Source organism: Oncorhynchus clarkii, chromosome 5 (genome assembly GCF_045791955.1).
Source record: "Oncorhynchus clarkii lewisi isolate Uvic-CL-2024 chromosome 5, UVic_Ocla_1.0, whole genome shotgun sequence".
Lineage (NCBI taxonomy): Eukaryota > Metazoa > Chordata > Actinopteri > Salmoniformes > Salmonidae > Oncorhynchus > Oncorhynchus clarkii.
Genome location: NC_092151.1, coordinates 6,645,016 through 6,659,085, shown reverse-complemented (window position 1 = coordinate 6,659,085; position 14,070 = coordinate 6,645,016). Strand labels below are relative to the sequence as shown.

General features: G+C 44.4%; 1 protein-coding gene across 2 annotated transcripts in view; it reads left to right on the top strand.

The window, feature by feature from the left end:
• The window catches only part of LOC139408277 (protein Shroom3-like), a 150,203-nt gene that overhangs the window by 130,746 nt on the left and 5,387 nt on the right, over positions 1 to 14,070 (top strand). For both annotated transcript variants that reach the window (XM_071151981.1, XM_071151982.1), the window contains 3 exons: positions 1 to 119; positions 10,609 to 10,714; positions 10,855 to 11,139. The exon at positions 1 to 119 is cut by the window's left edge and continues 289 nt beyond it. In XM_071151981.1, the coding sequence (XP_071008082.1) occupies positions 1 to 119; positions 10,609 to 10,714; positions 10,855 to 11,139 (510 nt within the window). The remainder of the gene's footprint in view (positions 120 to 10,608; positions 10,715 to 10,854; positions 11,140 to 14,070) is intronic.

The window sequence follows — 14,070 nt, the reverse complement described above, 5'->3', positions numbered from 1 at the left end:
GACACCTGGCCCGGGGGCGGACGGACCAGCACCATGGACCTGATGGAAGAGATCTTCCCCGCTGGGGGAGGGAGGTTGCCGTGGCAACGCCGTAGGAGCAGCACCTGGCTGGAGGACAGGTGAGAAGGGGAGGAGACAAGGGAAGAGGGGGACGGGAGGGGAGGGGAGGAGGAGAGAGGTGGGGTGAGGTCTGGTTATGTGTGTGTGTATGTGTGTGTGTGTGTGTGTGTGTGTGTGTGTGTGTGTGTGTGTGTGTGTGTGTGTGTGTGTGTGTGTGTGTGTGTGTGTGTGTGCGCTTGGTGTGTGTGTGTGTGTTTTATTCCTGTTATGTAACTTAATGATAGGCTCGACTATATGATCAGGGTTCATTAACAACAGGTATGCCCTAACAGAGGGCCTTTGTTGAGTCTGTTACATTATGGCTCAGTTTATTGCTTGACGTCACAAAATAACTCTTAGGTTTCAGAATAGATCATTAGTGTAAATTGTGGAATTAGATTACACACAGTAAGAGCAGCTAAGTAAGTAAGTTTCCTTTGGGAACTTTGCTTTGTGTTTTTACGTGATGTGAGGCTTAATGATTATACTATTCAAAACTAAAAAAACAAAGTTTTAAGTGAGTATAGGCATTGGTCTGAAAAAATAAAGGAAATTCACATGAGCACCACCAAGGTTTTCCAGCACACAGCTTTGACCTACTACAGTAGTTATGTCGGTCTATCTTACTTCAAACTATGTGTTGGCAGGTTTGCTCAGGATTCAAACCTTCTCAAACAGTCTCATTCATAGTCTTAGAGGGGCTTCCACAATAATGTGATTTATACCACATACGAGAAAAAGTATTGGATTCTTCACAAAATTTTAAAAGAAATGTGGAATGTTGTCCCACTCTTCAATGGCTGTGTGAAGCTGCTGGATATTGGCGGGAACTTGAACAAGCTGTCATTACACGTCAATCCAGAGCATCCCAAACATGCTCAGTGGGGTGACATATCTGGTGATTATGCAGACCATGGAAGAAGTTGGACATTTTCAGCTTCCAGGAATTGTGTACAGATCCTTGCGACATGGGGCTGTGCATTATCATGCTGAAACATGAGGTGATGTCGGCAGATGAATGGCACGACAATGGGCCTCATCATCTCGTCCCGGTATCTCTGAGCATTGAAATTGCCATCGATAAAATGCAATTGTGTTCGTTGTCTGTAGCTTATGCCTTCCCCCTACCATAACCCCACCACCATGGAGCACTCTGTTCACAACGTTGGATTGGACATACCGATTGGACATACTTCAAAATTCTTTAAAACGATGTTGGAGGCGGCTTAAGGTAGAGAAATGAACATTCAATTATCTGGCAACAGCTCTGGTGGATATTGCTGAAGTCAGCATGCCAGTTGAACGCCCCTCAAAACTTGAGACATCTGTGGCATTGTGTTGTGTGACAAAACTGCACATTTTGGAGTGGCCTTTTATTGTCCTCAGCACAAGGTGCACCTGTGTAATGATCATGCTGTTTAATGAGCTTCTTGATATGCCACATCTGTCAGGTGGATGGATTATCTTGGCAAAGGAGAAATGCTCACTAACAGGGATGTAAACAAATTTGTGCACTAAATTTGAGAGAAATAAGCTTTTTGTGTGTATGGAACATTTCTGGTATCTTTTATTTCAGCTCATGAAACATGGGACCAACATTTTACATGTTGCGTTTATATTTTTTGTTCAGTCTAGTCTGAAGTACAATACCAACATTGCTACTGTAGTAGGTCAAAGCTGTGTGCTGTAAAGCCTTGGTAGAGCATGGGTGGAATAGACATTGTGGTGCTGTAAAGCCTTGGTAGCGCATGGGTGGAATAGACATTGTGGTGCTGTAAAGCCTTGGTAGAGCATGGGTGGAATAGACATTGTGGTGCTGTAAAGCCTTGGTAGAGCATGGGTGGAATAGACATTGTGGTGCTGTAAAGCCTTGGTAGAGCATGGGTGGAATAGACATTGTGGTGCTGTAAAGCCTTGGTAGAGCATGGGTGGAATAGACATTGTGGTGCTGTAAAGCCTTGGTAGAGCATGGGTGGAATAGACATTGTGGTGCTGTAAAGCCTTGGTAGAGCATGGGTGGAATAGACATTGTGGTGCTGTAAAGCCTTGGTAGAGCATGGGTGGAATAGACATTGTGGTGCTGTAAAGCCTTGGTAGAGCATGGGTGGAATAGACATTGTGGTGCTGTAAAGCCTTGGTAGAGCATGGGTGGAATAGACATTGTGGTGCTGTAAAGCCTTGGTAGAGCATGGGTGGAATAGACATTGTGGTGCTGTAAAGCCTTGGTAGAGCATGGGTGGAATAGACACTGTGGTGCTGTAAAGCCTTGGTAGAGCATGGGTGGAATAGACATTGTGGTGCTGTAAAGCCTTGGTAGAGCATGGGTGGAATAGACATTGTGGTGCTGTAAAGCCTTGGTAGAGCATGGGTGGAATAGACATTGTGGTGCTGTAAAGCCTTGGTAGAGCATGGGTGGAATAGACATTGTGGTGCTGTAAAGCCTTGGTAGAGCATGGGTGGAATAGACATTGTGGTGCTGTAAAGCCTTGGTAGAGCATGGGTGGAATAGACATTGTGGTGCTGTAAAGCCTTGGTAGAGCAGGGGTGGAATAGACATTGTGGTGCTGTAAAGCCTTGGTAGAGCATGGGTGGAATAGACATTGTGGTGCTGTAAAGCCTTGGTAGAGCATGGGTGGAATAGACATTGTGGTGCTGTAAAGCCTTGGTAGAGCAGGGGTGGAATAGACATTGTGGTGCTCATGTGAATTTCCTTTTTTTTTTTTTAATCGGCTTCAGACCAAATGCATATTCTCACTTAAAACATTGTTTTTTAGTTTTTAATTTCCATGTTTTTAAACGCCAGAAGGTGATTATGGAACATTATTATACAGAAATACAAGAAAAAGAAAAAGTAAACAATAGTGTGAAATAGCAACAGAAATAACGTTAGTATATATTTAATATTAACAGCTGAAAAGAAAACACAGAAACCCATTTTAAACCAATATGGAGTCAACTGGAAACCACTTGAAACCCAAGATCTCTCTTATTAAGACAATCGAGCTCCTGGAAAATACACAAATAATCAACATGTACCCTCCCTTAAAGTTTACTGAAGAAAGGCCTAGTCGTACATTACCTGTAAACAAAATGTGAGTTATCACTAAACATAACATTTACAACCAAATGTACACTCATCAGATATAGTCAACTTTATAAATACAACTCAGGGATGGCCGCAACTGCTCTTGACAAGCTACAGGTTTATACAGGCTTTTTTGTTGTTGTTCAAGCCCAGTTCTACATCACCTGATTCTACTATACATGTTCTTGAACAGCTGAGGTCTTGATGAACAGCTGAGGTCTTGATGAACAGCTGAGGTCTTAATGAACAGCTGAGGTCTTGATGAACAGCTGAGGTCTTGATGAACAGCTGAGGTCTTGATGAACAGCGGAGGTCTTCATGAACGGCTGAAGTCTTGATGAACGGCTGAAGTCTTGATGAACAGTGGAGGTCTTGATGAACAGCTGAGGCCTTGATGAACAGCTGAGGTCTTGATGAACAGCTGAGGTCTTGATGAACAGCTGAGGCCTTGATGAACAGCTGAGGCCTTGATGAACAGCTAAGGTCTTGATGAACAGCTGAGGCCTTGATGAACAGCGGAGGCCTTGATGAACAGCTGAGGCCTTGATAAACAGCTGAGGCCTTGATGAACAGCGGAGGCCTTGATGAACAGCTGAGGCCTTGATGAACAGCTGAGGCCTTGATAAACAGCTGAGGCCTTGATGAACAGCTAAGGTCTTGATGAACAGCTGAGGCCTTGATGAACAGCGGAGGCCTTGATGAACAGCTGAGGCCTTGATAAACAACTGAGGCCTTGATGAACAGCTAAGGTCTTGATGAACAGCGGAGGCCTTGATGAACAGCTGAGGCCTTGATGAACAGCGGAGGCCTTGATGAACAGCGGATGCCTTGATGAACAGCGGAGGCCTTGATGAACAGCTGAGGCCTTGATGAACAGCGGAGTAGTAGAATCAGGTGTGGTAGCACTGGGATTAAACATTTAAAAAAACATGCATAACCCTGTGGATTGTCAAGAACAATTTTAGTAACTCCTGATACAAATACTGCTGAGAAACACTTAAGTCATTAGACAAGTGTAAAACACTATGAAGACAAATGATATGTCAGCTTTGTTTCTCAGTAACGGACAGACTTGTGTACCTCCAAGTTGATTTGCACATTTTCATCGAGATTGGTGTCAGAGATTTTAATTTAACATTGAGCTTCAATCAATGCCTATATATTATAGGGGCTATCACCCCCACAGTACTCTGGTCATGAACAAGGGAAAGGATATCATATCTCACATGATTTTCAAGGTGAAATTGCTATGCCTCTTTTAAAGTGAACCTGTTTGGTGTTTATCATGAATATATTGTTTGGAGAGAGGGGAGTTCCAACAGACAGTTAACTGTGACGCCTGAGAGCTGCTGGGAGCTGCTGATATCCTGTCTGTAGTGAACTCTCTCCCCATGTTGGAGTCAGACCATGTTTCAGATCATGTCACATAGACTGGGTCTGTGGAAGCTGAACACCACTGACCGACACTGACATATATAACATACAGTGAGTCTGGCTTGGTTAAACAGCCATCTACTGATTAGTTGGTTAAACAGCCATCTACTGATTAGTTGGTTAAACTGCCCTCTACTGATTAGTTGGTTAAACAGCCATCTACTGATTAGTTGGTTAAACAGCCATCTACTGATTAGTTGGTTAAACAGCCATCTACTGATTAGTTGGTTAAACTGCCCTCTACTGATTAGTTGGTTAAACTGCCCTCTACTGATTCGTTGGTTAAACAGCCCTCTACTGATTAGTTGGTTAAACTGCCCTCTACTGACATACAGTGGGGCAAAAAAGTATTTAGTCAGCCACCAATTGTGCAAGTTCTCCCACTTAAAAAGATGAGAGAGGCCTGTAATTTTCATCATAGGTACACTTCAACGATGACAGACAAAATGAGGAAAAAAAATCCAGGAAATCACATTGTAGGATTTTGAATGAATCTATTTGCAAATTATGGTGGAAAATAAGTATTTGGTCACCTACAAACAAGCAAGATTTCTGGCTCTCACAGACCTGTAACTTCTTCTTTAAGAGGCTCCTCTGTCCTCCACTCATTACCTGTATTAATGGCACCTGTTTGAACTTGTTATCAGTATAAAATAAATACAGTGAGTCTGGATTGGTTAAACAGTGGCAGCACTGCCCTCTACTGACATGGTTTAATATTGAAGGTCAAAGAACAAAATGTCTTTCCTTTTTCCTGTTGAAGAGAAGTCTCAGATCCTATACTATAATGTATTAAATACAATACTACTATTATTTGACCAGAAAGGGAATTATTGTTTACAAAGGAACATATGCACAATGATATTATTGACATTCTCAGTTGGGTTTTAGGATAATGAGGAAGACATGTTGTGAACTTGTATCAAAAACGTGTTTCAATATTAAATGTGTTCTATCAAAGTAGGTTCAGGGGACAGTTATTTTAGAATCCGTGGTGTGTCACAGTTCCAACCGTTCTATAGTTCCAACCGTTCTATAGTTCCAACCGTTCTATAGTTCCAACCGTTCTACAGTTCCAACCGTTCTACAGTTCCAACCGTTTTATAGTTCCAACCGTTCTATAGTACCAACCGTTCTATAGTTCCAACCGTTCTATAGTTTCAACCGTTCTACAGTTCCAACCGTTCTATAGTTCCAACCGTTCTATAGTTCCAACCGTTCTATAGTTCCAACCGTTCTTTTCTCCGAGGAGAATCAGGTTGATTAAGTGTGACCCGGTTCTACAGTGGAATGTTGTTCTTTCTCAACATTCTATTCTGCCTGTCCTGTAAAATAGGCCAGTCATGAAGCCAAACCAGTCAGAGCTTATTCCTTATAGCAGGGGTGTGTGTGTGTGTGTGTGTGTGTGCGTGTGTGTGTGTGTGTGTGTGTGTGTGTGTGTGTGTGTGTGTGTGTGCCTGCGTGCGTGCGTGCGTGCGTGTTCATGTATGCGCTTGAGTGAGTTTCAACCGAATAACACACACACCTCGAATACCACAATAATTGTTTTGGCATCTCACACACTATTCAACAGACTAGTGCTTCCTGCTTGTTGAGTAGTGCATGCTGCTTGTTGTGTCCTGCTTGTTGAGTAGTGCGTGCTGCTTGTTGTGTGCTGCTTGTTGTGTGCTGCTTGTTGTGTGCTGCTTGTTGAGTAGTGCGTGCTGCTTGTTGTGTGCTGCTTGTTGCGTGCTGCTTGTTGTGTGCTGCTTGTTGAGTAGTGCGTGCTGCTTGTTGTGTGCTGCTTGTTGTGTGCTGCTTGTTGAGTAGTGCGTGCTGCTTGTTGTGTGCTGCTTGTTGCGTGCTGCTTGTTGTGTGCTGCTTGTTGAGTAGTGCGTGCTGCTTGTTGTGTCCTGCTTGTTGCGTGCTGCTTGTTGTGTGCTGCTTGTTGTGTGCTGCTTGTTGTGTGCTGCTTGTTGTGTGCTGCTTGTTGTGTGCTGCTTGTTGTGTGCTGCTTGTTGTGTGCTGCTTGTTGCGTGCTGCTTGTTGTGTGCTGCTTGTTGTGTGCTGCTTGTTGTGTGCTGCTTGTTGCGTGCTGCTTGTTGTGTGCTGCTTGTTGTGTCCTGCTTGTTGAGTAGTGTGTGCTGCTTGTTGTGTGCTGCTTGTTGCGTGCTGCTTGTTGTGTGCTGCTTGTTGTGTGCTGCTTGTTGTGTGCTGCTTGTTGCTGATTGATTACTGCATACTGCATGTTGCTTACTGCGTACTGCATGTTGCTTACTGCGTACTGCATGTTGCATACTGCATGTTGCTTACTGCATGTTGCTTACTGCATGTTGCATACTGCATGTTGCATACTGCATGTTGCTTACTGCATGTTGCTTACTGCATGTTGCTTACTGCATGTTGCTTACTGCATGTTGCATACTGCATGTTGCTTACTGCGTACTGCATGTTGCTTACTGCATGTTGCTTACTGCGTACTGCATGTTGCTTACTGCATGTTGCTTACTGCATGTTGCTTACTGCGTACTGCATGTTGCTTACTGCATGTTGCTTACTGCATGTTGCTTACTGCATGTTGCTTACTGCATGTTGCTTACTGCGTACTGCATGTTGCTTACTGCTAGTTGCTTACTGCATGTTGCTTACTGCATGTTGCGTACTGCATGTTGCTTACTGCATGTTGCTTACTGCATGTTGCTTACTGCATGTTGCGTACTGCATGTTGCTTACTGCATGTTGCGTACTGCATGTTGCGTACTGCATGTTGCTTACTGCATGTTGCTTACTGCATGTTGCTTACTGCATGTTGCTTACTGCATGTTGCTTACTGCATGTTGCTTACTGCGTACTGCATGTTGCTTACTGCATGTTGCTTACTGCATGTTGCTTACTGCATGTTGCGTACTGCATGTTGCTTACTGCATGTTGCGTACTGCATGTTGCTTACTGCATGTTGCTTACTGCATGTTGCGTACTGCATGTTGCTTACTGCATGTTGCTTACTGCATGTTGCTTACTGCATGTTGCATACTGCTTGTTGCTTACTGCATGTTGCGTACTGCATGTTGCGAACTGCTAATTGCTTACTGCGTGTTGCTTACTGCATGTTGCGTACTGCTTGTTGCTTACTGCATGTTGCTTACTGCATACTGCATGTTGCGTACTGCATGTTGCGTACTGCATGTTGCGTACTGCATGTTGCGTACTGCATGTTGCTTACTGCATGTTGCGTACTGCTAGTTGCTTACTGCATGTTGCGTACTGCATGTTGCGTACTGCATGTTGCTTACTGCATGTTGCGTACTGCTAGTTGCTTACTGCATGTTGCGTACTGCATGTTGCGTACTGCATGTTGCATACTGCATGTCGTTTACTGCATGTTGCATACTGCATGTTGCTGATTGATTACTGCTTACTGCATGTTGCTTACTGCATGTTGCTTACTGCTTGTTGCGTACTGCATGTTGCGTACTGCTTGTTGCGTACTGCATGTTGCGTACTGCTTATTGCATACTGCTTGTTGCGTACTGCTTGTTGTGTACTGCATGTTGCGTACTGCTTATTGCATACGGCTTGTTGCTTACTGCTTGTTGCGTACTGCATACTGCTTGTTGCATACTGCTTATTGCATACTGCTTGTCGCTTACTGCTTGTTGTGTACTGCATACTGCTTGTTGCGTACTGCATACTGCTTGTTGCGTACTGCATACTGTTTATTGCGTACTGCTTGTTGCGTACTGCTTGTCGCTTACTGCTTGTTGCGTACTGCATACTGCATGTTGCTTACTGCATGTTGCTTACTGCATGTTGCTTACTGCATGTTGCGTACTGCATGTTGCTTACTGCTTGTTGCTTACTGCATGTTGCTTACTGCATGTTGCTTACTGCATGTTGCTTACTGCATGTTGCATACTGCTTGTTGCTTACTGCATGTTGCGTACTGCATGTTGCGAACTGCTAATTGCTTACTGCGTGTTGCTTACTGCATGTTGCGTACTGCTTGTTGCTTACTGCATGTTGCTTACTGCATACTGCATGTTGCGTACTGCATGTTGCGTACTGCATGTTGCGTACTGCATGTTGCGTACTGCATGTTGCTTACTGCATGTTGCGTACTGCTAGTTGCTTACTGCATGTTGCGTACTGCATGTTGCGTACTGCATGTTGCTTACTGCATGTTGCGTACTGCTAGTTGCTTACTGCATGTTGCGTACTGCATGTTGCGTACTGCATGTTGCATACTGCATGTCGTTTACTGCATGTTGCATACTGCATGTTGCTGATTGATTACTGCTTACTGCATGTTGCTTACTGCTTGTTGCGTACTGCATGTTGCGTACTGCTTGTTGCGTACTGCATGTTGCGTACTGCTTATTGCATACTGCTTGTTGCGTACTGCTTGTTGTGTACTGCATGTTGCGTACTGCTTATTGCATACGGCTTGTTGCTTACTGCTTGTTGCGTACTGCATACTGCTTGTTGCATACTGCTTATTGCATACTGCTTGTCGCTTACTGCTTGTTGTGTACTGCATACTGCTTGTTGCGTACTGCATACTGCTTGTTGCGTACTGCATACTGTTTATTGCGTACTGCTTGTTGCGTACTGCTTGTCGCTTACTGCTTGTTGCGTACTGCATACTGCTTGTTGCGTACTGCATACTGCTTGTCGCTTACTGCTTGTTGCATACTGCATACTGTTTGTCGCTTACTGCTTGTTGCGTACTGCTTGTTGCTTACTGCATGTTGCGTACTGCATGTTGCGAACTGCTAATTGCTTACTGCGTGTTGCTTACTGCATGTTGCGTACTGCTTGTTGCTTACTGCATGTTGCTTACTGCATGTTGCATACTGCTAGTTGCTTACTGCATGTTGCTTACTGCGTACTGCATGTTGCGTACTGCATGTTGCTTACTGCATGTTGCGTACTGCATGTTGCGTACTGCATGTTGCGTACTGCATGTTGCGTACTGCATGTTGCGTACTGCTAGTTGCTTACTGCATGTTGCGTACTGCATGTTGCGTACTGCATGTTGCTTACTGCATGTTGCTTACTGCATTTTGTGTACTGCATGTTGCGTACTGCATGTTGCATACTGCATGTTGTTTACTGCATGTTGCATACTGCATGTTGCTGATTGATTACTGCTTACTGCATGTTGCTTACTGCTTGTTGCGTACTGCATGTTGCGTACTGCTTGTTGCGTACTGCATGTTGCGTACTGCTTATTGCATACTGCTTGTTGCGTACTGCTTGTTGCGTACTGCATGTTGCGTACTGCTTATTGCATACTGCTTGTTGCGTACTGCTTGTTGCGTACTGCTTATTGCATACTGCTTGTCGCTTACTGCTTGTTGCGTACTGCATACTGCTTGTTGCATACTGCTTATTGCATACTGCTTGTCGCTTACTGCTTGTTGTGTACTGCATACTGCTTGTTGCGTACTGCATACTGTTTATTGCGTACTGCTTGTTGCGTACTGCTTGTCTCTTACTGCTTGTTGCGTACTGCATACTGCTTGTTGCGTACTGCATACTGCTTGTCGCTTACTGCTTGTTGCATACTGCATACTGTTTGTCGCTTACTGCTTGTTGCGTACTGCATATTGCTTGTTGCGTTCTGCTTGTTGCATACTGCATACTGCTTGTTGCGTACTGCATACTGCTTGTCACTTACTGCTTGTCACGTACTGCTTGTCACGTACTGCTTGTTGCGTACTGCTTGTTGCGTACTGCTTGTTGTGTACTGCTTGTTGCGTACAGCTTGTTGCGTACTGCTTGTTGTGTACTGCTTGCTGCGTACTGCTTGTTGCGTACTACTTGTTGCTTATTGTCTACTGCTTGTAAGTGTACTGCGTGTTACTTACTTCTTACTTACTACTACTGTTTCCTGCTTTATTCTGCAGTACATGTCAGTTTCAGTCGGGAGTTTCAGGGTCTAATGTCTCAGTGTATTCCAGTGGTAGTAATGTTAACTATTACTCACATTGTTGTCTCTTTCCTTGTAGAAGTCAAGATGGCGTCTGTTCTACAGGACCTAGTCTGCTGCAGAAAACAGAGGCGGGAAGAGGAGTAGATCTGGATGAGGAAGAGGCAGACCTCAATCAGAAAAAGGTCTGAACTTTAATACCTTTAATACCTTTAAAACCTCTCTAGGTAAAGAGGCGATGTAGATCATTCAGAGAGTCTTATGCTAACAATAGACATACATATACATTGCCGGTGCCAACTTCTCCTCTCCTCCCACCCACTAGGTGGAGCTACTCCAGGCTCTGACCCTTAGCGTTGCCTCACTCCGAGAGGAGAGAGAGGTTCTGGGTGAGGAGCAGAGGAGGTTCCGGGCCCTAGGGGGCCACATGGAGAGCCTGGTCCAGGAGCGCTGTAAGCCCAACGAGAAGGAGAAGTACAGGATGTTCATCGGGGACCTCGATAAGATAGTCAACTTGTTGATGTCTCTGTGTGGCCGGCTGGCCCGGGTCCATAACGCTCTCTACGACCTGGACAGAGAGGAGGAGACAGAGGACAGCGCAGAGGAAAGGGTGAGATGTTAAACAACTACAACACGGGGCACACTCTTTTCAACTACGACCGGAAGTAATATTCTGTAGCAGATTAGGAGAGCATTTTCCCTAATCCTTTTCCTAACCTTAACCGAATTCTCCTAACCTGCTACGAACAAGTCACTTCCGGTCGTAGCCGTATCAAAGTGCTGTGTAAAGAGTGTTTCTGTCTCTGCAGCACAGAGCAGGATATTAAACCAAGCCCGAACACTGCAAGTTACCTTCATAACATCTCAGGAGTCTTTGCTTTAGTCACATGTATCAGCCTGAGGCTGGCTCATTTGTTTCAGCCACATGTACAGTATCAGCCTGAGGCTGGCTCCTTTGTTTCAGTCCCATGTATCAGCCTGAGGCTGGCTCCTTTGTTTCAGTCCCATCTATCAGCTTGAGGCTGGCTCCTTTGTTTCAGTCCCATCTATCAGCCTGAGGCTGGCTCCTTTGTTTCAGTCCCATCTATCAGCCTGAGGCTGGCTCCTTTGTTTCAGTCCCATCTATCAGCCTGAGGCTGGCTCCTTTGTTTCAGTCCCATCTATCAGCCTGAGGCTGGCTCCTTTGTTTCAGTCCCATCTATCAGCCTGAGGCTGGCTCCTTTGTTTCAGTCCCATCTATCAGCCTGAGGCTGGCTCCTTTGTTTCAGTCCCATCTATCAGCCTGAGGCTGGCTCCTTTGTTTCAGTCCCATCTATCAGCCTGAGGCTGGCTCCTTTGCTTGGATGCTGAGTGTTAAGGATACGTGACATCATGGCCACTCTCGGATGGCCAGATTAATCGAACCGCCACAATGACGCTGTATGCAGCCATGGTGGGGGTTCAAGTTAGGACTGTGTATACAGACTTTATTGAAGAGTTTAATTATTTACATTTGTGTCCAGATTTCTATCACAATTTAAAATGTACTAATTTAGTGATCTATTGGAAACAATAATAAAAAACTATTTATACAATATACTGTAAGCAGCCATGCAGGGGTTCAAGTTTAATACAATTGTATTTAGTAATTTACAGCTTAATCTAAATGTATTTTGCATTTAACAGTTCCTAGGACTGTGTAAGGACAACATAGCACATGGCTACTTAGTTATGCATTGTATACATTTTAAGGGGTGTGTTCTTGCTCATTGTCCCGCCTCCCACTTATTCCTTATTTGGCAAAACTCACCCTTTAGCCCCCCCCCCCCCCCCCCTTCTTCGACAGAGAAGATTGAGCAGGTTCTTTCAGGGTGCTTCCAGCTCAAAATAACCTCTTTCACGTCCTATTTATGTTCACAAGCGGTCCTCTTTTCAAGTCTGCTGGTGCAGTACTGCTGCTGTCCACCAGATGGGGCTCTATACACAGAGAATGTGGTCAGAGGGCTGATAAACCCCACGAGGAAAACACCATGCCAGAAAGTAAAGAGTCAACAGACAACAGATAGATGTTATGAATTTGTCACGTTTGACATCAAAACATTTCTACAATTTAGAATAAATTACATACCATGTTCAAATACAACAAACATCATCATCCCAGACTGAGAAGACAAAAGTTGAAAGCAGACAACTGACAGACTCCAAAATGGAGGAAAGGGAAGCAGTTTTTATAAAAATGTGTTGCACTTTACATTACAGCAGCACAGAATAAAGTGGTAGTGAGAATAACATATGGTTGGTAACAAGTTATAGCTAAACACTCAGTCTCACAATGAAGTTGTTAAGTAATTTTTGTAATCAATGTTCATGAATTCCAATTATCTTTATCTTTCTGATACCCAGAGGTTGTAAAGTCCTGGTCTTAAATAAAACAGACAGACCCACTGGGGAGCCAGGCCCACCCACTGGGGAGCCAGGCCCAGCCACTGGGGAGCCAGGCCCAGCCACTGGGGAGCCAGGCCCAGCCACTGGGGAGCCAGGCCCAGCCACTGGGGAGCCAGGTCCACCCACTGGGGAGCCAGGCCCACCCACTGGGGAGCCAGGCCCACCCACTGGGGATCTGTCGTTCTGCCCCTGAACAGGCAGTTAACCCACTGTTCCTAGGCCGTCATTGAAAATAAGAATTTGTTCTTAACTGACTTGCCTAGTTAGAGGTAAAAAATTATACCATCCATACATACACACCAACATAGGGATTTTCTCATGAGTCTCACTGCAGTTTATAACCACTCAGCTGACAGTTCCAGGCTCTCCCAGATACTAGAGCTCTGGAGGGGCCTCTCCCTGTCCTATCTTATCTCTACAGATTTACATCCAGGTCAGTTCCAACATAGGTTAATGCTCCTCTCCGTTCGCTTTCTACCCCCACATACATTCCTTTCTTCCTAGGTGCATGCCATATAACCTCTTCCTAATGAACAAACATTATTTAACACTACAAGAAAGACAGGGTAGAATTCTTGCCAGTTATAGTGCCGTAGTGTAGTGTAGTGTCCAAACATGTAGTGTCCTAGCTATCTCACTAATGCAGTGTCCTAGCTATCTCACTAATGCAGTGTCCTAGCTATCTCACTAATGCAGTGACCTAGCTATCTCACTAATGTAGTGTCCTAGCTATCTCACTAATGCAGTGTCCTAGCTATCTCACTAATGCAGTGTCCTAGCTATCTCACTAATACAATGTCCTAGCTATCTCACTAATGCAATGTCCTAGCTATCTCACTAATGCAGTGACCTAGCTATCTCACTAATAACAATTCATATTTTTCTAAAGATGTCACATTCTGTTTGCTAGGTGGTACCAGGTAATTGTGTGCACAAATACAGTATGTCTATGTAGTTTAGTCAGTAATCTCTAGGCCACATATCCTCTCCAGGAGTCTCTGCACCAGGATGCCTTTAATAATCTATAAATCATCTATCAATAATATACAGAACAAAAAATATAAACGCAACATGCAACAATATCAATAATTTTACTGAGTTACAGTTCATAAAGAGA